The 27,236-nt window shown below is 33.5% G+C and overlaps 1 protein-coding gene and 2 long non-coding RNA genes across 4 annotated transcripts; 1 reads left to right on the forward strand and 2 right to left on the reverse strand.

Moving 5' to 3' along the window:
- The first annotated feature begins 1,792 nt into the window (after nt 1-1,792).
- Nucleotides 1,793-26,323, forward strand: LOC118440884 (LON peptidase N-terminal domain and RING finger protein 3). Of its 2 annotated transcripts, none has more exons than XM_035864583.2 (9): nt 1,793-2,788; nt 21,332-21,450; nt 21,547-21,669; nt 22,598-22,795; nt 23,360-23,444; nt 23,858-24,057; nt 24,802-25,103; nt 25,198-25,405; nt 25,506-25,688. In XM_035864583.2, the coding sequence occupies exons 1-9, from the start codon at nt 2,221-2,223 to the stop codon at nt 25,551-25,553; spliced, it is 1,851 nt and encodes a 616-aa protein (XP_035720476.1). In that variant the 5' UTR covers nt 1,793-2,220; the 3' UTR covers nt 25,554-25,688. The 2 variants fall into 2 exon arrangements, with proteins under 2 accessions (XP_035720476.1, XP_035720475.1); XM_035864582.2 differs by having other exon boundaries at nt 1,797-2,788; nt 25,537-26,323.
- Nucleotides 3,558-5,510, reverse strand: LOC146872948 (uncharacterized). The gene is made up of 2 exons (XR_014982273.1): nt 5,374-5,510; nt 3,558-3,737 (listed from the first exon to the last, which is right to left on the reverse strand). It is a non-coding gene; the product is annotated as an uncharacterized LOC146872948 (long non-coding RNA).
- LOC146872949 (uncharacterized) lies at nt 15,174-15,909 on the reverse strand. The gene is made up of 3 exons (XR_014982303.1): nt 15,795-15,909; nt 15,460-15,524; nt 15,174-15,287 (listed from the first exon to the last, which is right to left on the reverse strand). It is a non-coding gene; the product is annotated as an uncharacterized LOC146872949 (long non-coding RNA).
- Nucleotides 26,324-27,236: the final 913 nt, after the last annotated feature.

A 27,236-nucleotide genomic window follows, 5' to 3' on the forward strand; every position in this document is an offset into this window, starting at 1 on the left:
AAAGAGTCTACATACGTTATATCAACTGTTATATACTATAAATAATTTCGATGACTCGCTTTTAAATTGAATAAATACCGATAACTTGATCAAGGTTATTTATTATTCTTGTGTGACATACGTCCCGATGTTGTACATTTAACTGATTGAAAAATTATTAAATATATATATATATATATATATATATATATATATATAATATTAAATATATATATTATTGAATATATATATATATATAATATATTTATATAAAATAGAATTGTAATGAAAAGTCTCATCGTAATGATAGATGTAATGACGTCTAGACGATGACACATAAACGAAACTACTATATCTTTCTCTTTCACTTAATCCATGCGTAAAACTTTTACGTAACGGTAAGATACGTCGTATTTCGATAATTAACAATTTGTTTTGCGATCGACAAAGGTGACTCTTTGTTCGACACAAATACCTTACGTAAGCAGATAAACGTCTATATGCAAGCATATAGAAAAGATTAGGTTCTTTCAAATTTTATTTTTGTTTTTCGAATGGCTGTTTTCAATATGTTCATACGAGTATCTCTATCTTTTGACAAACACAATCACACAGTTAAGTTTTTCGAGCGAAAATGCTTTTGATTCATATTTGATAAATGTATCTCATTTGTATATATTACTCCCTATGCATTTTTAATAAACAGCGAAAAAATAAAGCATGGAAGCGATAATAATTCGAGCTCGCTTCAAATTGTAAATATTTCTCCTCATAATATCGAAAACGTCAACATTTTTCCAAGAATACTACCATATCTTTATTAAAGATATGGTAATTAATAAAAAAAAAAAAAAAAAAAAAGCAAGAAAGAAAAAAGAAAAAACATTTTTTTAAGGTAGAAAAATGTTCACGGAAAAACACATATGATAGTTCGTTTATTATTGCATCATTGCAGAAAAATAATTATAACGCAATGTATCCGGAAATTCAAATATTGTTTGGTTGTTCTTATCAAAGAAAATAAACAAATATTAACTAATATTAATATAATATATTTTAATTTTATACGAAAAATTATATTTTAATTTGATACGAAAAATAAAGATTTCCCAAGTACTCCGTGCATTATAAAAATAAATAAGGTCTAATTAAATGTATCAATATCGTATCGATAACTTTGCGTAAATGCAAGGAGCTCGAAACAGTAAGCAATCCGTTCGGAGAAACGAACTCTGATTATCTAAGGACGCGACAGCGGGGTCATTGACAAGAGTTAAGCCAGATGGAGCTATGGCCTCTCCGAGGCCAAGCGTAAAGATGGAACGGTGTCTCTTTTTGTTAGGATCAATCGATTTCCAAAAATAAAAGCGTATCGGAATATATAGAGCAAGGTATTGTTATTTTTTGTGGTTGATCCTATGGTCGGATAGTTTTTATTTAAAATGGGTTAAAAGGTTGTAACGCGGGAGGGTGGCGTCGTGACACCGAACGACACTGCTCATGCTCCGTAAAAGCAAGCCTGCTAAGAGCCCGGAGAGTCGAGGCTCGTTTGTGAAAGGATCGATCGATCCAATCGGAATTCGACTCGTTATCGTAACATTTTGCATAACAATAAGCTTTTCTCAGTATATAAGAGAGGAAAGAAAAAGAAAAAGAAGAAAATTTAATCGATCGTCGTGAGAAAATAAAGAAATAAAGAGAAAAGTGGAAAAAAGGCGATCGCATGGAAAAGGAGTCGAGAGGAAACAAGTGGCGCTGGCATCGTCGGCAGTCAGAAGCCGCCGGCTGGGTTGATGACGGTGACGGTGGCGTGCGATGAGAACGACGCTTCTAGTGGCATCAGTCGACGTTCTACGCTCGTACAAAGCGGAGCTCGATGGCGTGCAATCTCCTGCGAGTTCCTCGATAGCCGCGTGCTCGAGCGAACTTGTCAAACATAACACGCGTTTTATTTTTTTTTCTTCGGGAATCGTCGAGTTTTTTTCCCTTCTCAAAGTTAATAAAAAGAGAAGATGATGCATGCCGATTTTAATATATCAAAATTCTACTCAAGCGGCTTCTACCGCGCGGATTATCGGACGAGCGACGCGCGCACGTAAAAAGGACTCTGCGTCCCTCCGATATAGAGAAAGAGTAAGAGAGAAAGAAATAGAGAGAGAGAGAGAGAGAGAGAGAAAGAGAAAGAGAGAGAGATAAAGAGATAAAGAAAGTGTAGTCCTTTGAACGACAATCATCGTCAGAATGGAACCCGCCAAAGATCGTCTCGCGACGCGTTATTGTGGATATCGTCTCGCTGTTGAGATATATGAAAAGAGTCTGGTCAGAGCAGATAGACCTGCTACTTGGTATCTCGCATCCGCCATCCTGGAAGAATTGGCTGGTCCTACGATAACGAATACGGCCAGTTGTATACCGAGTATCACTAGCGCGACAACAATGATGACGTCGACGACGACTACAACGAGTTCAACTACGATGTCTATCTCAACGAGTCCCAGCATGCCATTAAGAAGAAAGATCGACTTCTCTTTTGCATGTCCCTTTTGCGAAGGGACTTTATTTGAACCCGTCACCACCAGCTGCGGACACACTTTCTGCAGGAACTGTATGGAAATGGGAAAAAACTGTCGCGTGTGCGGTCAAAAAATTCTCAACGTCGGTCAAACGAACGTACTCGTGCAAAGGCTCGTGGAAAAGTGGTGGCCACGCGAGGCAGAGGCGAGCAAAGCGAGACACGAGGGCGACCTCCTCATAAAGGAGGGTGACCTGGCTCAGGCTCTGGATAGGTACAACCTCGCCGTACGACTCGGTGAGTACGTAAATGTGTCTGTCTTCCTATTGAACCCTCCCTTTATTTTTTTCCTTTCATTCCTTCCTTCCTTCTCTCTCCCTCTCTCTCTCTCTCTCTCTCTCTCTCTCTCTCTTCCTTTCTCTCTCTCCATCTTTCTTCCTTTTAGAAAAGACCCTTGATCGTCTAAACATTTCAGCATAAACCCTTCGCATTACCAATGTGTTCCCTTCGCGCGCGATTCCGCCAGGAATCAAGAGCGTTTCGTAAGGTATACGCCACGGTTACGTAAAGACCGTTATGAAACGCCAAACTTGGATAACGGTAACGTTTGTAGAAATCGCTTTGTGCGCGAAGATACATTCAATATATTTACGAGTTCCTATGCCCATAGCCGCTAAATGCAAATAATGAAGGAGGGACAAGCATAATTATCGTATTTTTTCTTTCTTTTTATCAATCAAACTTTGATTTTTATGTAACGTATGATATGTATTTTCAATATTTATTTCGTTTCTTGTAGAAGAAAAAAAAAAAAACAAATCGTCGATCCTTCGGTACGAACGACTTTTACAAAATATCGATTTTTCTTTTTTTTTTTTGTTTTTACTTTTCTACGATCAAATCACAACGTCGACATAACATAATTTACTGCATAGTGTCGATAAAATTATCTCTTCGTTAAAATAGTTTTTTTTTTTTTTTTTTGAAGTGCAACTATAGTGAAAAGTAACACGTGCTTTTCTTCTTTCACGCGGCACGACGGATCAAATATAACACGATTGTTTAGAGTCCAGTTTTACTTTTCGTTGTTCCCGCCTTTCAGTAGATTTCGCATTACAATTTTGATATTTCGAAATAATTCGAATTTTTTTTATCCCTGATCCCATCGATGACCAACGATCTTCATAGAAGATATTGATGCTCGACAAACTGTCCATAATGCATTAGATGATTTGCGTCGTTTTACCTGGAAATATTATAAAGACACTTATCTAACATCGTAAAGTCTCTTAAGAAACCATTCGATGAAGTCGAACACTTACGAAACTTCATTTTTTTTTTTTTTTTTTTTTTTTTTGTAAAAAGATATAAAAGATTAAAAAAGATGTAAAAAGATTTTAAAAGCTTTACATCGAACGTTCGATAATTCATTTACTATAAGTTTAAAATTGGATAAAATTCTTTTTATATCGCATATATAATAAATTCTCTTAAATATGTAAATATTTAATTGTAAGAATCATCGGCAAAATCTCTTATAATATTTTACATGATAAAAAGTGAATTTTAAAATGATAGAAAGAAAAAAGAATTCCTTTTTGATTTTGTAAGGAACATGTTAAGATCCTAGAAATATCGATGAACATTTAAGAAACAGAGAATGGCGCGAATAAGTTTACAAACTCAAAACAAAGAATCTTGCAGACGAACTACGTGTAGACATTCGCCATTTCTTCTTCGCGACTCGTAAAAGCCGCTTTTTCATCACCCTGGCGGCCTCTGGTTGACGACCTCGTCGCGAATAAACTACGCAAACTTCTCCTTTGTTCGAATTCCCAGACATTGAAATATCTCGAGTGCTTTGAAAAAGATCAAGACAGTACGATGACCGATCGAACGAGAGCACATCAAGGACGAATAGTACGTATTAATGATATTCTAAATAATTTTTTTCTTTCTTTCCAAGGGAAATCATTCCAATCGTATTAAATAAAAATATATTTCTGGACGGGACGAAAACGTCATACAAAGATTTATCGTATTAACAATTATTTAATGAATTCTCGAAAGAAATCCAATTATGATTTCGTTAAATTTTCACAGAAATGGCGGAGAAGTTTATAACGACTATATATATTTCGAAATGGTCGAGTACGCGAGCGCAGCAACCGAGATAGGTCGACGCACTGATGCAAGTCCAGATATAAACCTGATAATCGTTCATGGCCCCTATTTATACAGCAAGCACAAAGATGGATCGACTTCTACGATAATCCGTCCTTTATCCTTTCCAAGAAGTGAAGCTCGTGTCAATAATATTACTGATTTCTCTCTCTCTCTCTCTCTCTCTCTCTCTCTCTATCTATCTATCTATCTATCTATCTATCTCTTTTATACAATAAATATTCACGAAGCTAATATCAATTAACGATAAATCAATGAATATTCTACATTTACAATTATTCGATCTATCTTTTCTCTTATTAATTCTTCTAATTAACATGTAAAATTGAGAATAAAAAGAGAAGCGAAATAAAAGCATACTTGGCTTGGCGTAGAGTAAATTAATGTCTTGAACGAAAAGGGATGAGATTGCGTTCGAAAATGACAACAACGACTACGACTGCGACTACGACTACGATGACGATAAGTTCACGGCCAGTCTGAGACGGTGGTTATATAACGCTTTGAAAGAGGCTCGAATGCGTCGGTAAGAGCGGACTATTCCGAAGGCACAGCGTTCCTTCGTGGAGAGTCACGGTGGATGCACTCGGGAGACAAAGAACTCGAGTCGTTCAGAGAGAGTGCATCGTACGTATGCACGATGCATGTGTCTCTATGTGTATCTATCTACGTGTGTACCGACTTACATATATACTTACGTGACGAGAAGCATGTTGTACGATCAGCTTTTCCACGTAAATTAAAAATCCATAGAAATTCATAGATTTCTCGGTCATCCTTCGAATCTGATGACAAAGATAATCAGAGGACGTTTGTCTCGAGGACGATTAGTCACCGTACTAAATCGTTTTATCGTGCTTGTTTTTCTTCTATCTAATCGCTTGCAAGTATCTAAAGAGAAAGAGAAAAACAAATTTATCCTACGAGACAGCGACAACGATCTATTTTCTTAATCTCAATTTATAAATGCTATTTATTAAATAAATTCCAATGTATGAGGGATCTCTCTAATTGATTTAATATCACATATTCAAACTTAAAAACTTTCTTTCGATAATCATGGAAAACAATGAATTCTCAAATTCGATATTTCTATTTGCATTTCCATCTGCTCGGACCACTTTGTTAACCCCAAACAATTATGTTAATAATGCCCTTCGATTTACATTCTCAACACCTAAAACATAGGATTGCTTTCCTTAGAAAATCTTGTCCTGTCTCCTTTCGTGCGAATTCGATGTTACGATGGAACTCTGCCAAATTCTGGATATCTCTATCGGCCCTCCGATACACTGTTGCTCCTTCTCGTGAACATCCCGTGGGAGAGGCCGAATCCAAGAAAGGACGTGCCCGCGAATTCTAAAGAGCCAGTGTATTCTGGAGGTCAAGGACGTGCCCGTAATACGTTCAAACGATTCGCGAAGAAAGCAACGCTACCGACCTTGCATTACTATGCGATCGACTCGTATATTTGGCGAGTAAGAAGCTCTCACTGACCTTCACGATAATTCCTTTGATAATGTTTTCCGATTGTAAGTCGACTTAACAATATTTCTAGATAAGAATCTCGCAACAAAAATCTTCTTTTTTTTTCTTTTTTTTTTTTTTTTCTTTTATCAAATTTCGTTTTCTACGCATACACGAGGGACGTGAAAGTGTGTCAAGGTGCTTCGCAGAAATAAAATAAAAATTCGATGCGATGCGTTCCAAATATAGAGGCATAGAAGACTTTAGAATATTTCCTAAGGTTGATTTACTCGTCTTACATATTAACGAATTGTCTTCTGTTTAACAATTATCTGGCTTTTCTTTTTTTTTTTTCTTAACTAATATCTCGGAAAAAACATACAATGAACGCGTGAGCCTTTTTTTTAGTATCGATTAGAGAGCAGATGAGAATAATGTTCATTTCGAATCATTTTTTGATTCGAACGTTACCACTCATCCTTGTCTTTTATTCTCCTAGTAGTTAAGACAAAGATAAATCAACTTTGTTGAATTGTGTGAGCGAAAGTGGGTCGTGTCCTCGATCCTTCTGCGATCGTACCCATTCTTCGTTTGGAATTTTTCTTGCTCGTAACGATACCTTATACGATCACACGTCCCTTACGTGATTATAATATTGATCTTTAAAATTTATTGTTGTTACATTTTGTACGTAAATATGTCTCCAGTTATGGATTCCCCAAACTCTTTCCTTTCCATCATAAATTATGTTAATCGATTTTTTATTGTTCAGAGTTGTTCGAAAGATCACATAATGTTTAATTTATGATGTTTCTATAAAAAAATATATATATATCAGAGGTGAACTAAAATTTAAAATCGCTTTAAATCAATAATTCAATGGGACAAAATTAAATAAAAATTCTTGAAATCTTACTAATTATTATATTATGTATATATATATATATTATTATTATTATTATTAAAGAAAAAGATAGTAAAAATATAATTTTAATTTTATTTTACAGATAAAAATAATATTTATTACTTTTAAATACGTGAAGTTAACAAAAATTTTGCGGTCTATAAGTTTGCGCATCACTGCATTAAAATATACAAAACAATTGTAAATTCCATTTCTTCAAAGTTATTTTAATTTAAATTAGATATGTTGCAACTTCATTTACATTTGAATTTCCTGCAAAAGCATAAGAAATAATATTTGAATTTATTCGAAATACCAGGACTGTATAAAACTACTTTGGGATTATATAATTAACTCGAATGAAATTAATTCAACGTAATATTCGCGATTTGTGTCAAGGTGAGAGAGCCACTTTATGTTTCTTCCTCGTTTCGATCGTTTTCGATCTACAAAATGTTGTATCGAAAAAAAGAAGAAACAGTGATATGATAATCATGATCCATTCGATTCTTCTTAAAACATATCTTCGATATTTTTTCTATATTTTATATACAAACTTTGCGTTAATTTAATGATCAAATAAGTTTGATTTTAAGTTTTAAATAACTCGAAACGACGAGACATTTATTAACACGAATAACAAACCTAATGAAATTGCTAAATAAAACGTGACAAAATTTTAATGAAAATCCATTTAACATGGAGGAAAGTCGATTAATCAGTTGGGATAAATAAGTTCGTCGTTCAAATGCAATGTGAAAATATCTTGTTAAAATAACAAAAATGTAAAAAGCATTCAACTAATGTCTCTTCGTTCGGTCAACGTCGTGCCAAGTTATGTTTGCCGTCTATATGCTTCGTACGTATAGATGTACGCATAGTTTCGACATAGCTAAGATTCTAATATGCGCAATACGCAGTGCGAACTACCGCTTCCTTACTGCGGTATTATACTGCGGGAGAAAACTAAGAAATTGTAAGGAGTATATGGTAATGGCAAATAACGTGACCTTCAAAGAATTTATTTACTTATATAAACAATTTACACGTACCTATATATGTAACGAAAGAATCGTTTTATACACGGTCATACGTAATAAGTTTTACTCATGTAACTATCGTAAATCGATATATCCTGTTGGTCGACATATTCTTCTTTTACGATCGAGGCTAATTACTCGTTGCTCATTTAAAGCAACGCACAATGTCGGTAAATATATATATTTTAAACATGCTACCTAGAAATCAATACAACCGTACCATCTTTGAAGGTCTCTCATTTGTTTTCTTTTTTTCTATTCTGAACGATTTTGCGTTATGACCTTTGAGATTGTATACAAATATTTCAAAGATTTTCTACGTATATCTTAATAACAAATACATCGAACGACAGCTCTCGTTTTATCAAGTAATTTCAAATAATTTATTACGATCTTAAAAGAATAAATTCGAGTTCATCACATGATCTTCTAAGTCTTATAGTCTTTCAATTTCGAAATGAAATGAGAATCTTACGACTCTCGTTCTATCGTTCAAACGTATATATCTACTATTTATTATTGCTCTCTGCAATTGTCATCGTACACAACTACGCAACAAAAATATTAATAGTATTATATCACGTAAGTTCAAAGAATATGATTTGAAATTCATGTCTGGTCATGACATTAATCGGTAACCCCACGAACGTTCGATAAAGATGTTATTTAAAAAAATCAAAGTTGTTGTTCATTTTCAGCTTTCCTTACATAACAAATAACATTTAAACGTCAATTATTTAGTAAAAAAAGATAGATTTTTTAATAGTCCTAGACGAAATGACTTTCCATTACGTTTTATATTACGTCGAATTCTATGAATTATCGTATCCAAATGGATTATATTATTTTTTGCGACTCGTTATAAGAAAATGACGTTATAATTTTGATATAGCCGAAGCGAAACATGAAATTCATCTTGCGGAAACGGTTGCGAATTGATCCGAATTTAAATAGGATTCTTGCGACGTGTGTCGCCCACTCTCTCTCTCTCTCTCTCTCTCTCTCTCTCTCTCTCTCTCTTTCTCTCTTTCTCTCTTTCTCTCTCTCTCTCTCTTTCTCTCTTTCTCTCTTTCTCTCTCTCTTTCTCTCTCGCTGTTACGACCTAAGGAAAATTACGTAAGGCGCTCGTTGATTCGTGCTTCGGTCTTACTCATTCGCCGGTTCGCAATTGCGTACGTCAATACCGTGATTCATCGTTTAATCCAGAGTTCCCGATTCCCGTTTTTATTGACGAAATGCTGGAAATAAAATAATAATGTAACAGGATGATCAAGAAAAGTGAACGAAAGGATGACAATAAAAGGGGAGGAAAGAAAAATATAAATAAAACGAAGAAAGAGAATTCGTAGTCATCGTCGTCGTCTTTTTTCGTTTCGTATGATCGAATTTCTCTGATGAAAATCAACCGAAGTTTGTATCTTGTCTAAAGAAGGGAATACAAAGAAAAGTGGAACGTCCACTTTTAAGATAAGCTGACAACTCGCTCCTGATTCGCGATTGGTTTCACGAGAAGCTGGAATCCGTTTTTCAAGACCATTAACTTCGTTTCCCTTTTCAAACTTGTTCGCATCTAACGTAAGAGACGAAGTAACCTCCTTTTATCACTTTTTAGTAAAAAGATCTAACGGTGTAACGAGTTACGACATATCGAGATATTACCTCACAATCGATAGGTACATACTCGTTCATTACACAGGACTGGATTCCTTTGGATCGATCACCTTTTATGTAGACACTACTTCGAAGTTACTTAACATTCAAGAATTCAACGATTTTAAGTATAGCAAGAAGATCATTATATACACTTGTTCGATAATTACTAGGCTCCTTTGATTCATTACTATTCGACTTCGTCTATTCCTATTAAGGATAACTCGATCGTTCTCAGGAAATTCGAATGATTCGTCTATTTTTACATAGATCGAAAAATACCAAATGATTTCTTTTCGTTTGCCAATTATAGATAATAAATGTTACCTCTTATCTTGTTATCTTTTTGAATAGTGAATTTTAGAGAATTATAAAAAATAACGTGATCTATTTGGTCATTTTACGTAATATATAAAAAATACTGAGACTGATCGATATCTCGAAGTGACATCCATCAACGAGTACAAGCGTCACGACCTTCTCTTCTTCATTATCTCGCGGTATTCTTTTAATCTCAAAAAGTTCGAATTGACTATCGACTTAATCGCGCTGCTTATCGACAACGTGTACGAATAGCAACATCCTTTATCACTGCTATCAATACGTCTTAGTATACGTGTATTTTCTGTGTACCAAATTATGAGTGCGCATCTTATCGACACGAAAACGCGCGCGCACAAACTCGCATTTACTTACGTAACCTTCTTCTTCGTTAATACCGCCCGATGTTTCATCCTATTCGGGAAATAGAATCTATACGCAACGTAATCCATTAATTTTCTCGTTATGCAAAACTTTCGATTTGTTATCTACGTTTTATACAAGATTTCATCAGGATCCTATTACTATCGTGTAAAATATCGTAATAGAAAAACATTTGTAAGATATAAGATATTCTACAAATATATATTCTCAAAATCGTAGAAAAGAAAAGATTATTAGTATCTACCTAAATCGTTTAACATTTTTATCGTTATCGTATTATAAGTACAGCGTGGATTCTAAGTTCATAGGTGATTTTTTTTAAATTAATTACATTTATTCGAGACATTTTAGGCAAAATTTTTTCACACTGTAAGCTTAATCTAGCTTGCAATTTTACAATTTGAAGGAAAAAAAAATTAATATAAAAAGTCTCGAAAAAGAAATAGTTGATTTCTAAGATCGTCTAGGAACTTTTGACCAGCCCTGTATTATCGGCTTGAAACAAAGCATTCACTTTATCTTCATTTAAAAATGATGATATATATATATATATATATATATATATATATATATGTATATATATATATTAAATTTTATAAGTTAAATAAAGAAAGAGAAAAAAAGGCAGAGACAGAGATCAATGTGACAGCGTGAAATGCAAAAAAGTGAAAATTTCTTATGACAATTTGGCGGGAAACGCCCAGTATACAGAACGTCCAGAATACATATGTATGTATGTATATCATGGCCGGTCGATACGCGGCGGTCCAGTTACGTAAAAGGAAATAATAAGAGAAACCGGGGAGGCATATTTGTCGAGATAAGATAGAGAACAACCGCGGTCACGTGCTCGTCGTACTGTCAAACTCCTCTGTTATGTAAACTTTGAGCTCTCCTGGCGATTCGCCATCTGCCGTCGTCACCGTAACACCGAACCACCATCGGAGACTTCTTCGACTTATTTTCGGCGTTACACTGATCTCTATGATACCTTCTTAACATTTTCACGAAAAGAAAAAAAAAAAAGAAAAGAAAAAAAAACAAAAAACAAATTTCATCATTCTAGCTATGTACGATCGATATTTCACATAAATTTTTATAATCGAGATCAATTCTTTATGAAAAATTTATGATCGAGTGGGCAAATTCGTTTCTACGCTTGGAAATTTTCTGATTATGAGAATGTTGTGATGATTCAGAAAACTATTTTATTAATCATCAATTTCTCTTATCGTTTCGTTTATTTTGTTACCTTCTTCAGAAATATTTTTCACTGGGAACAATTTTTCGTACATATGTTGTATAAATTCATATATACATACATATATACATACATATGGGTTCCAGTTTGTTCCACGAATAAGGTGTGAGTTACACAACACACAAAGATGCTTTCCTTTGTACATAATATTAATGAGTGCGTAACGATGGTTATTCGGCTTCGGCGAGCAATTCTACGCTATCGTCCGTAACATCTGATGCGGATAACGTGTTGTTCTTATCGTTACACGACCACAGGAAAGAACGTTATGCCTATGATTCGTACTCATCTATCCATCTAGTGATAATTATTTTTAATTCATCGCCATAATTATAAAATCGTTAATAATTTCTTTCGATGTGAGATATTTTTCTTATCATGTTATACGTTATAAAATCATTATTTTTTTTTCCTTAATTAATTCGTATTCTCTTAAAATGGAAAAGAGGAAAATAACAAAATAAATATCCTTGATTCTTTTAAAATATCCTTAAGTACAAGTATTATTATTCGACGATCGATATTATTTACTTCGACATCGATAATACACATAAATCCATTGTACGAACTAATTTACAAACAGCCAATATTTGAGTTTTCTTCTCGGTTTTTTTTTTGTTTTTATTTATTGGCTATGGATCAATCAGAATGATTAAATCTGTACCGTCATTGAGAGAGAAGTAGGAAATAATTGATAGCTCCTTTATGTTGTTATAACTTGACAATGTAATTTTTAACGCGGGAAAATCATGAGAGAGAAAGACTTCATTCATACTTGTTCTTGGTTGCGGCTATATCTAAATCTCAAGGGAATTTTAAGATATTCACTCATAAATACGACGCAGTTGTTAATGCGCTACTATACATGAGCGTTATGTATTCCTATGTTAAATTCGGGAACGACGAGATTAAACCGACGCGACGCGTAGCTCTTTCCTCGTTGCCAACTCTGCGTTCTGAGAAAGTAAACACTAGGTTGCTACTGCTGCTGCTGCTGCTGCTGTTGCTGCTGCTACTATTGCTGCTGCTGCTGCTGCTGTTACTGCTGTTGTTTCTATTGCTGATACTACTCTTACTGTTACTGCTACTACTGGATCGAAAAGTTTTTATCTACACGATATCTCTTCCTTTTTCATTGGAAACTTTGATGAATAAATTGCAGAATGATTCTGTGATACATTGTAAGAGAAAAAAATCTCTACAAAGTTAATGTAAATCGTTTTACAATGAAGGAATAGAAAAAAAAGAAAAGCAAAAAAAAAAAGAAAAAAGAAGGATAAAGTGAAAAGTAAAGAAATCGGTGAATGTTGATACTTCATTAGAGAGATAGTAAAGGAAACGAAACGGAAACGTCGTGAATACCATTACGAGGAACGAAATAACGTTCAGAGCGATCTCTAATTTAATCTAACTTCGTTAAATTGCTCTGTCGTTATAATCGTGTATATGTATGTGTCTATAAATTCATATATATACATATATATATATATATATATATATATATATATATATATATATGTATATATGGGCATAATAAAATCCGTCGTACGCCACGTAACGAGGATCTCGTTCGCTTTAATGATCGACTTGGTAGATCGCTTCGCAGATTTTCATTGACGAACAAATAGGTTAACGAAAGAATAATATAACGGCGTAAAGAAAATACAAATTTTGAAAGAAACAGAAACACGTTGATTCACTCACGCATACAAAAGATGAAATCGGTCTAACAATTCTATCGGCCACGTGGCCATAAGCGAATAAACGAATAGGCAGGTTGTACTTCGTAGTGTCTTCACGAGCCGAATCTATCTGCTGGTTAAAGATCGGCCGACCGATTACGTAACGATAGATTTATATAAATGGTTACGTTGACACTAGATCCCCGGCTGTAGCCGCCTCGGCCATCGTTATATTATCTAACGTAGAGCCGCCCCTCTACGATCCGGGTACATCAACATCTTCCTCTGCGTCTCGCTTTTTTACTTATTCAAACAATCTCATAAAAACTCTACAAATCAAATGTTATCACCATTTTACTACAATAACTGCGAAGGAAGTATCAGTAAGTTCTCTGCAATATTAGCTTTCTTTCTGTCTTTTCTTTTTTCTTTTCTTTTTTTCTTTTTTCCTTTTTTTTTCCTCGAATTTCATTGATATTATTTTATCGAAATTTCTGAATGATAATATTTCTTTTAGTTTCAATGAAATGTCAAATGTATCATTTATTGCGTTATTTCTTCCGGATTTATGCAAATAAGTAACAGATAGCTGATGTAACTCTTCGTAGTTTCGGTATATTTTACATATTCTTTTTCTTTTTAAATCTTTCATATTATATTTAATTAAGGATTCTAGTATGATAATTATATAAATAATAAATAATAAATATTAAAATTGAAAAGATCGATTAACATACGTGATCGATCTCGTTCATAATAAATTGATGATACGTAACGTAACAACGTGCATACATATAGCAAAGTCGAATCGCGTAGCTGTATCGAAGATCCTCTCGCATAGTTGACCCCACCGAAATTTCGACTCCTCGTTGGTCTTTCCTCGGGCAAGATACTTTCGCCGGGTCGCGCAAGCGCGCGCGCGGCCGTCTCGCGCAGGGCTGACGTTTCTGTCAATTACATAATAAAAAGCGGTTATGTAAGGACGAACGCGTCGCATAAACGTGGCTAGCGCTCGACTTCTGCCCGTTCAAACGAAATTAATCATTCGATAGCGTGAAATCCTTTGTCGAAGTTAGATATCACATGAGACGAATACAAATAAAGAATGAATAGAGTAACGCGTGAAAATCTGGTGAAATCGCATTTTGACGTTACGATGTTATCGTTTCGCTCATGCGTTACACGTCTTTAGATGACATAAGCGCCCAATGGTGACTTGGTATACGATAAGTCGAATAAATTATGACCAATCAAGGGAAAAAGAAGGAGTAAAGTTGTTTTAAATATTACCAAATATGCTTTTTTTTCTTTCTTTCTTTTTTTTTTTTTTATCCTTATTAGTATTTTTATAAACTTCTTTCTCACTTATCATTATTTATATTCTTTCTGATAGCGTTTCACTCTATATTTCGTCTTTGCTATATAAGCAAATTTATAAATAGTCATTTATTCCGGAGAAAGTAACATGTTCAAATATTATTTTGAAATTAGGCTGAATATTACTGTTATTATAAATTGGCTAATAAATAATATTGGAATTTTCAATACTTTATATCTGCATAAAAAAACAAAACTGCATTTTACTAATTTCTTATTGGACATTTTTACTGAAAATTAATTATTAGCTAAAGCAATATTATATTCCTAATACAATACTATTGTATACTATACTATAATATTATTTATTTATTCATATTTCCATATATATTTACATTACAAATTCTAACATTACTTATTGACCAATCCCATGGATTATTAATGTTTTTTTTTTTTTTTTTAGTATTATTATTTCCTACTTTCTTACGATTTTCTCCTCGAATGGAATTTTATTACATCCTCTTATATTAAAGGAAACTTGATAGCATCCGAGTCAGCCATAGAACACTGCACCTGAAGTGGCATTCTAGAGAACGAAAGAATAGGTCAGAGACAGGCAGGAAACTCGATCGAACGGAAGCATCGTCGAGGGGGTACTTGACCGTGAAAAGTGCCTTAAATTATATACGTATACATGTGCAAAGCACAACCAACAGCAAACTCAATGAACACCACCGAGGCTAGGTCTGTTAACATACCTTCGAGAACGTTTCAAAGCACCATCAATAATCTGCCTAGAGAAAGTCGAAATCGTCTTGTTAATCTGGAAGAGATAAATGAAATAGAAATAAATGATATTTGTCTCTAGTTGTTTTCTCATGATTTTAAAGAAATATGAAGAAAAAAACAAAAAAAACCCCGACTGAACGCGTTTGACTTTGTTTAAAAAAAAAAAAAAAAAAAAACATCGTTCGTTTTGACACAAATGAAGAAAATATCTATTACAGCATCGAAAATCTACCATGAAAATACAATAATAAAGGTGCGTCGAATTTAAAAAGATGGTAATCTTTGTTCTCAGAAGATTACGTACTTATCACTTCTATTCTTTAGTATAACATTATATCTATTGACTTTGAATTTATATGGCATCTTTCAGACGATACTTCGTTCAGAAACAAATCGTAAAGACGTATCTTCGCTTGATATTCGGTCAAGCATGAAAAGTAGAAACGAATTGAAGATATATATATATATATATATATATATATATATTTATATTTTATATATATATACTCGATGATGATACTGAACGTCTCGGATTCTATCAAGAAATGTCGAGAACCTACGCGCGTCGTCGAGTTTATAACTATACTCGATATCATTACGTAACGTTACTGTTTACAATAAGCTAGGTAAGTACGAGTCGGCGAGACGTGTTAGCTGGCGATAAACAATGATTTCCGTGCTTATAATTCGCGGAATTGAATATATACAATGTTCGTCGTTCGTCCGCTTCTCTCCTCTATTTCTTTTCGATCAGTCAGGATTTACGCCCACTGCGTGCGCTATGTGACTTACAAAGCCGATTATATAGGTACACTGGTAGGGAATGATCGAATACAACTTTATTTTCTAAGTTAAATTTCATTGGTCTTCTTCAAAATAATTTTCTTGCAATAGGAATTATATTGGTATGTACTAAAAGATAATCATCGTATTAATAAACCCTTTTAAAAGTTTATACTTTCAAAATTTCAAACGTAACGCAATATGAAGTTGTAATTATTTTATTTGTAAGAATATATTATGTAGTATACTTTATATAATACGTAAGAGATAAATATTTGTTTAAACCCGTTTCTCTGTTTTATAACGTCTTTCAAAAAAAAAAAAAAAAAAAAAAAAAAATTAAAAAAGCTCGATTCAAGCCGGTATGACATAATAAATAGACAAATGAAAATTACATAGTAATTTACATAACATTTTTAACATTCATCAATGTCCCATTATGTAACTTATTTTCATAAGGAAACAAAAAATATGGATTGTAAACGACTAAACAATGATAGTAAGGTTTAATCTGACGATTCTATCGCGTAAACGTTTCGTAAGAAAAGACGTATCAACGTTGGCGATTTCATCGATTTTTCGTTTTTGTTTTACATTCGTAGAGAGGATTCGATAATCAATTCTCGACCGGTTTCGTACAGTATTCCGATCATATGCGCGAATAACGAATAAAATGTGTTGCTTGACTTAACTTTTGCATCGAAAAATAATCGAAAGGCTAGTGAATAGGAATGAAGAAATAAATAAAAAAGTAAAGTGAGTCTTAAATGATTATGAGAACGCGTCATTGCATACGAATCAGTCAATTTCTCAGGATGATGCAAAGAATTACGTATTGATAGAAATAGTTGCATATTATTTGGCAACTAGCGCCATCAAAGTGACAGTCTATTCGCTTCTTTCGGTGTTCGCTTGCCCACGTGTTGGATTCTATCGATCGTTGCCAGCTAACGAACGAAGAACGAAATGCGCGCGCCTCTATACTCATAACGTCGTAATGTAAATCATCATCGTGTATAAATTCGAAAATACATTCATAATTTGAATTACTTTTCCAACATTTTTCTGTCAATTATTAAATAATAGATATTATTGAACTAATATTTTTTAATAAAACGAATATAATAATAACTTATAAAATAAATATCTCTATTTCAAAATATTTATTTTTAACAATTAACATCCCTAATAAATATCAACGAATAAATTCTGTAAAGTATAATACGGATATTATTATCAAAGATCATTTTATGATTAAATTTCAATTGAAATAATGATAAATATAAATATTTATCTATATCTACATATAATATATATTTTTTTATAATATGTAGGATAAGTATGAGCATTAGGATTCGTAACGGTAGGTTGGCAAGATTAAGGGTACTTCCCGATTTTTGTCTTTTGATTGGAAAAGTTGACAAATGAAAATGTTTGGGGTGTGAAACTGTAGGAAGGACAAAACAGCGCGGCGGGAAAGTAAAATTCGTGATGCGATGCGTCGTAGGCTGATGCGCCAGCCGATGCGCCGAACGATGCTCGTTGTCGACTCGTTGGATCGAGTAGACGTCATCTGCCCCGACGCGGCACAAACAGCCAGCCGGTTACGTAAAGGTCGGTCACCCGGCCACGTTCTTCTCCGACAACGTTGCCCGCCATCGTTCCATTACCTCGCGCCCTTAACGCGTTTATTGTCGAGCCAATTTTGTCATAAATCGATAGATTTATTTAATATCTTCCATGGTATCTCATTTTTCCATTAATAGAAATGTCAATGAATTCATAATTATCATTTTCATAAATTTTACGCACGTAAATTACGTTTCAATTCGTTATAACATATAATTACATTTCTATAAATATTATTAATTTATGACTTATAATTACAATCTTGTACACATGTTATATCAGTTGGGAAATATCCATTATTAATCGCACGCATTAGTTATTAATTTAATAATTAGTTTAATAAGATGTTTCTTCTTTTTTTTTATTTTTTATTTTTTATATTAATTCATTCATTATGACATCCTCATTGCATATAATTGCTTCGATCTGCACAAAGAATTTATTTTTCTTATACAATGATCCAAATTCTTTTATTATATTTTATAAAGAACTAATCATTAAGTGAAAAATTATATCAATTTCGCAATAGTTTATGTTCGTTCACTTATGGCTTATTAAGGGGTTTCCAATCGCAAAGAACGGAACGGACGAAAAGAAATACTCTGTCCAGAAACACGCGATCATAGTTCGTTCCGAACGAACAATCGATCATCCGAAGCAAACCTTGGCATTCGATCATAGATAGAAAACAGAACACATCTATAGTCAACATCGCGACAACTATTGATCTTACTAATGAATGAACCTTTTCCGCGTATTCTTCTCTATGCAACCTTTTCCTTTTTTTATTTCCACAAGATAGATAAGAACAAATAAAAATATGTTTCCTTTTATCGGTAATCTTATCAATCTTTCATTGCCGGATATAATTTAAATGTAATACGATTCGAAGTTATCAGATAAAATTCATAGAAATGGAATATGTAGTTGAATTTTTGAAACTTTTCGATACGTTCGAAAAATTATAAATATCATGGAATATATTTAGTGAGTCCATTAAAAAAAATTTTTATTATATCTAAAAAAAAATTATATACGTAATATAAAATTTAATTACCAACATATCAATGAGAATAATCGAATAACTGTTCTATTATTTCGATTAAATACGAACCAGATTGATCTATCGTAAAGCAAAAAGCTATCGCACTTTAAGTCTTAAGTTTTAACGAGAATTTCAATGAGTTGCATTCCGAGAAGCACGATTACAATCTCAACCTAACGTTATGAGTTTCTTAAGCGACGACAAACGTTAAAACGAATTTATTATGCGAGAAATGTTTAAGGCGCCATCACTTATAAGCTCCATCGCGAAGATATGTCATTACTACTAATAGCTATTTAACGATTAAGTGTATTTCAACTACTCTTATGTTTTCCAAGAAATCCTGTTTAAGATAAAATTTATTGAAATTTGTCGTGTCGTATCAAGTCTGAGCAAAAAGTTTGTTTGTCGTCTGGAAAATAGCCTTCGCCATTTTTTGCAATGCACTTTGAATCATTTCATTCATGAATCAACCCGACGATCAATTTCGCTAAAAAATTTTCGATCGTTCGAAATTATCCTTTCTCTTACGTTTCGTAGAAGAAAATCGACTCATATAGTTTTCGATTTGTCATGTCCAACAGACGAAAAATATGCTTTCTTTCGATACTCGTAGAAACAGTCAAGGTTGTACAATGAAAGGATCGATTCAAAAAAAAAAAAATATGTATATATATATGTCTTGTTATAGCTAGAATGAACTACCTTACATAAGTCGTTCTCCTATCTCTATAGAGATTATTCCTTCGATCGAGTCAGAAGAAAATATATACGTGAAAATGAAAGAAGTAAGAAGAAAAAGAATTTTTAATCGATCTAATCATTTTTGATAATATAAATACAAATGTTCTAATTGAATATTATATATTAAAAATTATTTATACTCTTTCCTTTTTATGATATTCATATAAATTTATTAAAACGGATACGAAGTAACTCTTGTAATAATCGAATATTTCATTTATTTTAACAATTGGCATGAGCCGTCGGTGCTCACAGCGCGTGCCGGAAATTCATTCTCCACCAACATATAGAAAGAGTTCTCGCCACGAAGGCAATGACATTGCTCACAATGCCAGGATGCACTCCCGTCGTTTGCACCCGTCTGCCTCCGCTTGTCTCTGCGTCCACTCGACGTCACGCTCTCCTCGTCGAATCGACTCTTCACGGTCCACGCTTTCGAAGTACGCGTCTCCTCCTCTCTCCCTCCTTTTCGAACCGATCTCCTCATGACTCGCAAGAAACGCATTTAAACTATCTTCATTCTTTGACTATATTTGGTCACACGTTGAATGTACAGGAAACAAAAAAATCACTTGTCATGTTATAGATCATCTCGATATATAAACAATAATTAGAGAAACTATGAATTAGAGAAATTATGTAAAAATTTATTTATTCGAATAAATCATTTATTATTAAATTAACATCTAAATATATTATTATTCGCATGAAAATAAAATAATCGATAATGTACAAATATATGTCAAGTTTACATATGTATGACAAATAATTATTTATTTCTATATTGAAAATTATATGTAAAAAAAAAAAAAAGAAAAAAGAATGAACATGGATAAATTGAAATAATAGAATAACAATAATGAACAGCGAATAGTCACAATCGTGGAACCAACTAGAACTCGATGTGAGCCCATAAAATGAGAACGTAGAATCTATTTCGAGATAGATACAATTAGAAAATAAAATTCATCGTCGTGTTAAGCCTCGGATCTATCGCCATACTCGTTTTCGCATCATATATAATTTGGCTTATTCGACCAAACGATTTCAACTTCGTAACGACGAACAGAACTGCAGACGATCGTTCGTATTGCTTATGCCGTAGGATAGTTAGTAGGCAATTAATATATGTTAGTAATTTGTTTAATCGACCATATCGACCTGAATTCATACTTGGATAAATGTTAAAGCGTAAAAATATTACTCTTTAAGTTGTCTCGATCGATGTTAGATAACAAATGTATTTTACAATAGTTCATAACTATCATGCTTAGAAAAAAAAAAAATTATGCAAATATCATTATAATATATTCATGCATAATCGATAATTTCTTAATAATTGATTGATCAAAGTAATTATTACTTTTCATTTATTTTACATTACAATTGACGTATTTGATTAATTAAAAGTTTCAATTTTCAAGTTAATATATAAGTCGCATATCGATAAGAAATGTCAACTACATACATCGATCAATTACATAATATCGATATAAATAGTTTCTCATAATTACAGAAAATAAAATTCATTTTATCTTTAACTTTCTAAACAAATATATAAGAAAGTTTTAATCGAATTAATATTCTTGACAAGAAGAAAGGATGAATAGCAGGTTCTACGACATTTCCTTTTGTTTCAGTGCCAAACAGTCCACTCCATCTTAGCAACAGGGCCCACGTCTTGCTCTTATTAAAGAGGCCGCAAGCATCTCTCACAGATGCCGATCAGGCGGTTAGGCTTAGGCCTGACTGGGGCAAGGTGAGCTTAGGATTTTTTCTGTTTTCTTTTTTTTTCTTTTTTTGGAAATGAACAAAGCAACCTTTTTTCGTGTTCTAACGATGATCTTATCGACAGGGTCATTATAGAAGAGGAGTAGCATTATCGGCTTTGGGTAGATACGAAGAAGCCTTTTTCGCCCTTTGCATTAGCGTTGCCATCGACAAGAATCCTCAAGTAGTACGGCACGAACTAACCAGGGTAGGTAAATATAATTTCCCTCCTTTTCAACTAGTTGGTGCCAAAGCATAAGAGCCTGGTAAACATAAGAGAATAAAAGTTCTTCGTTAAAAACGATGACGTTTCCTTCGTATTCGTCGTTGTCAGTTTAACGACTAATCGTCGTTGCGATAGTCGTCAGGTGAGTTTGCCGCTTGTTATCAACTTCCTACGTTTTTTCCCTAACTGACCCTTAACTGTAATCTCTATATTCTTTTTTCTCTCTTTGTCACGAGTAAAGTAGAACCTTCATTATTTGAATTTTTTTGTAATTCAACGAAACGTTCTATTTATCGTAGCAATGTGCTTTATTATACAACATATTATATCTCGTTCCTATCAATGCAAATGTATATTTCACGTAACGTTCGTATATCATTCTATAATAATCAAAATAAAATGTAAAATATTTGAAATCAAATTTAAGAATTAAATGATAAAAAAAAGCGAGTTCACGAAACGAAAAAGAAAAGAAAGAGATAATAAAAGTTTTAGATAATTAACATAATTTTGTAATTATGTGTATTTTAATGTAATTAAAATGATATGTTATATAAATTAGGAATTTGAATATAAATTTTTTTTTCTTTTTTTAGTTCTTGATTTTCTATGAGATATATATATAAAGTTCAATTTCAATCAATAAATTATTATTTTATTATCAAGAAATAATTTTATTAGCTGAAAACTTTCTCTTACACATATCTTACTGTTGATTCATATATGGGAGGTTCTTCGGTAATTATAAAAAAAAAAAAAAAAAAAAAAAAAGAAAAATTCTATAGCCATTCGTAAAGAAAGGAGTGAGAAAGATAAAATAAATGATAAAAAACGTCACACGAACCTTTCACTCTGCTCCTTTCGAATAGACTGAAAACTCTTTAAAAACATTCTTGCATTATCTTTCTAGGTGTTGCATAGAATGTTATTGGCCGATTTACGTCGGCAGAGCGTCATGCAGCAGCGCACACCGTACAATTTAATAGAAGGTGTGCCCCGCACGAGGAGCCGTCACCAATTAACAAATCCCAAGCGTAATCGACGTGCCGCGTTTAATAGTTCGGATTGCGAGGACGATAGTAGTGGTGGGGAGGAGGAATTCACACAGGTATGTCGTTTCTTTTCTTATTGTACTTTCGGTTCCTTTTCTATTATTTTTATTATTATTGTTTCCTTTTTGTAATCCATTACTGTACTAAAACAGTAACACAAAAAAAGGATTGCCTTATTTTATTTTCACATATTTTTATTTAACCTTCATCCGTCCGACGAACTTTTGATAGGCTTGTGAACTATGACATGTCGTAATTAAAATCTAATTAATATATCTTTTTGCTAATGATTCAAGCGCGTTGCATAGATTACGTAAATATTATAGCTATCATCGTTGATATCGTGACCGCGATAAAAGGTGACGATTAATCAGTAATCGTTCACCGCGTCTAATTATAAACATGATACTCGACTCAATGTAGATTCCTACGTGACTATCTATCCATCGTGTTTTTGACCACTAAAGAACTATAATTAATCGGACAATGAGTTGAAAACCCATTGTTCAAAAACCTCTCCGAAATCATTCGAATTTATAGAATGTGAAATCGACCTACTCAATAACAGCTAGCTACTTTTTGCTTTTATATAATTTCATTGTTTCTTCTTTTTATCGCAGACGATAAGTCGAAGACTTCTCTCGAATAACGCCAAACTTCAAACGATCTTGGACCGAGTATCTCAAGATATGGAAAAACTTAAAAGTAAGTGACCGAAGAAAAAGAAAGAAAAAAAAGAAATAAAGATTAATTCTTTGCACTCGAAGTGATAACTCTCAACCTCGATTAAAATTTTGTGCTAGCATCGTATCAAAAATTTATCGTTTATGTAGGTAATTAAGTTACTTTTTTTATCAAATATATTCTTTTGGCACATTTTATGATAATTGAAATATAAAATCGATCTAAAAAATTTAATTCTTTCGAATTGAAGCAACGTTATGTATGTAATAAAAAATAATAATATTTATAATTTATTATTAATTTTTATACGCGAATATATTGACGCGAATAAAAAACTAAGTTGCGAGACACGAAAGGTTAAGTCAACGATTTCGTAAATATTTACGTGTATTTCATCTTGATTGTGAATGCTTAAAAATAAGAATTCTTTTCAGGAGTTGAAGCAAGACCGGCTGAGGTTCTATTACCGCCATTCGCGGATGGAACTGTCGGTGAATTAGACTGTATTTTATGCTGTCGACTACTTTGGAAACCTGTAACAACACCATGTGGGCATACATATTGTTGGATGTGTTTAGATAGGTGTTTGGATTATTCCTCGGCCTGTCCATTGTGCGTCACATCTCTTGCCGACGTAAGTTGTTTTTTCATTGAAAAATGAAAAAAATTTTGCTTGATAAACATAAATTTCGCTTACATATAATATAATTATTACATTGCAAATATTTCGATAAGTAATCCAAAATATATTTTTTTACATTGTAACGCTAACGTACTGTAAACTTTTAAAACGGTAAAATTAAATCGATTAAATTGATTAAATCGATTCCGCGGCTTGTTAGTCACGAGCCGTTACTCACGGGCAACATTTTGCGAAGATTGAAGGAAGAGGACTCGCTCGGTCGCGTTCTTATAACGACGATTGCAGCTTAAATAAGACAGAATGCTTTCTACCGTTCAACGATGCCTCATAGATCTTTAACGATCATTCTCCGCGGTCTTTGTGGTCACTACTATAAGCTTCCGCGTTTGCAGAGTTATTACCAATTGTCTATATTTAAGGATATTATCGGTTAATGACGAAAATTCTGTTAGTAAGAAGAGAGGTAACCGAGGGAAGCGACACCCGATGATTTTGTGGTATATCTACCATCTTCTTCTTCCTTTCTTTTCTCTAACTATTAATTTTATTTATTCATAATGTATTGCGCAACGACGAACGAACCGAGTTTCTGAGAAAGCATTGCGAGATTCGAACGTATGATATTTCACTATTAAATTAATATCTGCTAAAGGAGTTCTTTAAAAGGGTTGCGTTTTGTCTGACGTAATGGATGAGATGGAGCAAGAATACTAACGAATTATTCTTTATTTGCAGTACCTAGCAAGTAGTCAAAAAACTGTGACTGACTTTATAGAAAAGGCTCTGAAGATCGTAGCACCAACTGAATATGCAGCTAGAGCAGCGAGTCATCGACTCGAGTTGGTTCAAGGTCTCGGTCTTCTGGACAGCGAACAAATTGCTGTATTTATCTGTACCACTGCATTTCCATGTGTCGCCTGTCCCTTGTTCGTTTACGAGCCTAGATATCGATTGATGGTTAGAAGATGCGTGGAAAGTGGTATCAAACAATTTGGTATCGCTGCGTGTCTAAACAAAGAATCAAGCGGTACTAAAAGGTAAGATATTCGTTTCGTAATAAAATTATCTATCCCTTTCGAGTTTAGAAATTATTCGATTCCCGATTGATTTCTATTTTTGATATTTTCCTAGGTACGCGGAATATGGTACGATGCTTGAAATTCGGGATCGTGTTTTATTAAAGGATGGTTGTAGTATTCTTAGTACGCTCGGTAGAAGAAGGTTCAGAGTACTTTCTGGTGGTGAGAGAGACGGATATGATACAGCTCACGTTGAATTTCTAAGGGACACAATTGTACAAGGAAATCAATTGTTGAATCTACTAGAATTACACGATAAGGTATGTATAGATGTACGTTTATTTATATTTGTCAATTGCGAATAGAAAAACAATAAGATTCGTCGATTAGATTAGGAGAATACTGTGGGCTCTCTTACAGAAAAATAAAAAGCTTCCTGTCTTCGTCGCAGGTACGAGCAAAAGGTAGAAGATGGTGGAACACAGTGCCGTCTTATCAACAATCTGAAATTCAACGAGTTTTCGGTCGCATGCCCGACACAGAAGAGGATTGGCCGAGACTTCCGGACGGACCTTCGTGGACTTGGTGGTTATTAGCCATCTTGCCTCTTGGCCCACAACTTCAAGTTGGTATATTGGGTACTACTAGTTTGGAAAAGAGACTGAGAGCCATCGAGAAGACTTTAGATCACATGGAACAGAGACAACTCACTGTTGCGCCTGCACCATCGGAAGAGACAACAACTTCCTCGAGTATTTGCAGAGATAGACGGGCCATCACGGAGAGGACGGTCTCAGTTTTTCAACAATCCTAGAGATTTTCTACGTCGTCTTTTCTATTCCTCTAGATTCTATTAATAATATCTTCGCTTAAAACTCAAACGCGAAAGGAATAGAAGAACGATCCGATCTTCGACGATGAGGATAGATTAACAGATTCGGGATATATCGATTTTCTCGAATCATTCTACTCGAATCCTTCCTATCTTTCTTCCTTCTTTTTCCTCTCGCGTCCTTTTAATCAAGTATTTTCGCTCGAGTGCTCGCTCCATTAATTCGGCACTCGTTAAACTCTCGATCGGTTGCCTTATCGACGAATTGATACTACGAGCGATTTCGCACGAGCGACATATCTGGTATAACAAAGTAATGTAAAAAATTTATAAGCTAGATCGTTAACCTCGATGAGGCAAGCCGATTTTCTTTCCGCTATTGCAATACGCAAATCTGTTCTTCCAAAATATTATATATATACATATATATATATACATATATATATATATATATATATATATATATATATACACAACACGATACTATACATTTATGAGTACATATACGGCTGATAACGTTTACCGGCGAAGAGCTGATTATATGAGGTTTTAACGCATCATAAAAAATTTCTTTAGCTCTTACATCGTTTCAAGTCCGATGCACACTTTATGAACAAATAATCAAACCTTCGACCAAAAAGATAAATACTTTTTATTAAAAATGTTACTACAATCTTCATGCTCTCTTTTCAGCTCTTTATCCATTTCTCTTTTTGTATCTATACATATACGAATACATATAACGTCTCTCTTTCAGCTCTTCAAAATCAGTCGCTATCGTTGCTAAACGATTCATAATCCGGCCATTTTTTCAGCCGGATGAAATGAATTTTTTTCGAAATTTTCGTCGTTCCTTCTATTTAACGACGCGAGGAGCACTTTTAAAGCGGCACGAAATGTAGACTTTTTATACCACTCAAATTTATTCCGTCATCCATAAGACTTCTCGACCACGCTAGCATATAGTAATTTATTTTCATGTTACTTTTAATATCATCGATTCTTAGAGGTAGAAAGTCTAACGAACTAGAAACGTCATATCAATCATGCAATCAAGTATTTACAGGAAGAATAGATACATTTTCGTTAGAGAATATATTACGATGACACTATGGTAAAAGAAAAAAGTACACTCTACTACTATTTGAATAAATATTATAAAATTTCTATCGTTAGCACCAACGACGCCGTCGATACTTTTTCGTATCGACGACGAGGATAATCGTCCGCGAATTCGCACTATCAATATTTTTCCTATCGAAAGTATATGAACGTATGAAAGAAGAAAGAAAACTTTTTTCATCCTTTTATAATCGTTA

This window comes from Vespa mandarinia, chromosome 6, assembly GCF_050613455.1.
Source record: "Vespa mandarinia isolate Hongniang chromosome 6, ASM5061345v1, whole genome shotgun sequence".
In the NCBI taxonomy this organism is placed as follows: Eukaryota; Metazoa; Arthropoda; class Insecta; order Hymenoptera; family Vespidae; genus Vespa; species Vespa mandarinia.

Excerpts from the sequence above, each read along its gene's own strand:
- LOC118440884 (XM_035864582.2), top strand. The coding sequence starts at position 2,221 with ATGGAACCCGCCAAAGATCGTCTCGCGACGCGTTATTGTGGATATCGT. Across the intron at positions 22,796-23,359 it reads GGGAGGAGGAATTCACACAG|ACGATAAGTCGAAGACTTCT; the intron begins GTATGTCGTTTC and ends TTTTTATCGCAG. Across the intron at positions 25,406-25,536 it reads TACTAGAATTACACGATAAG|GTACGAGCAAAAGGTAGAAG; the intron begins GTATGTATAGAT and ends TCTTCGTCGCAG.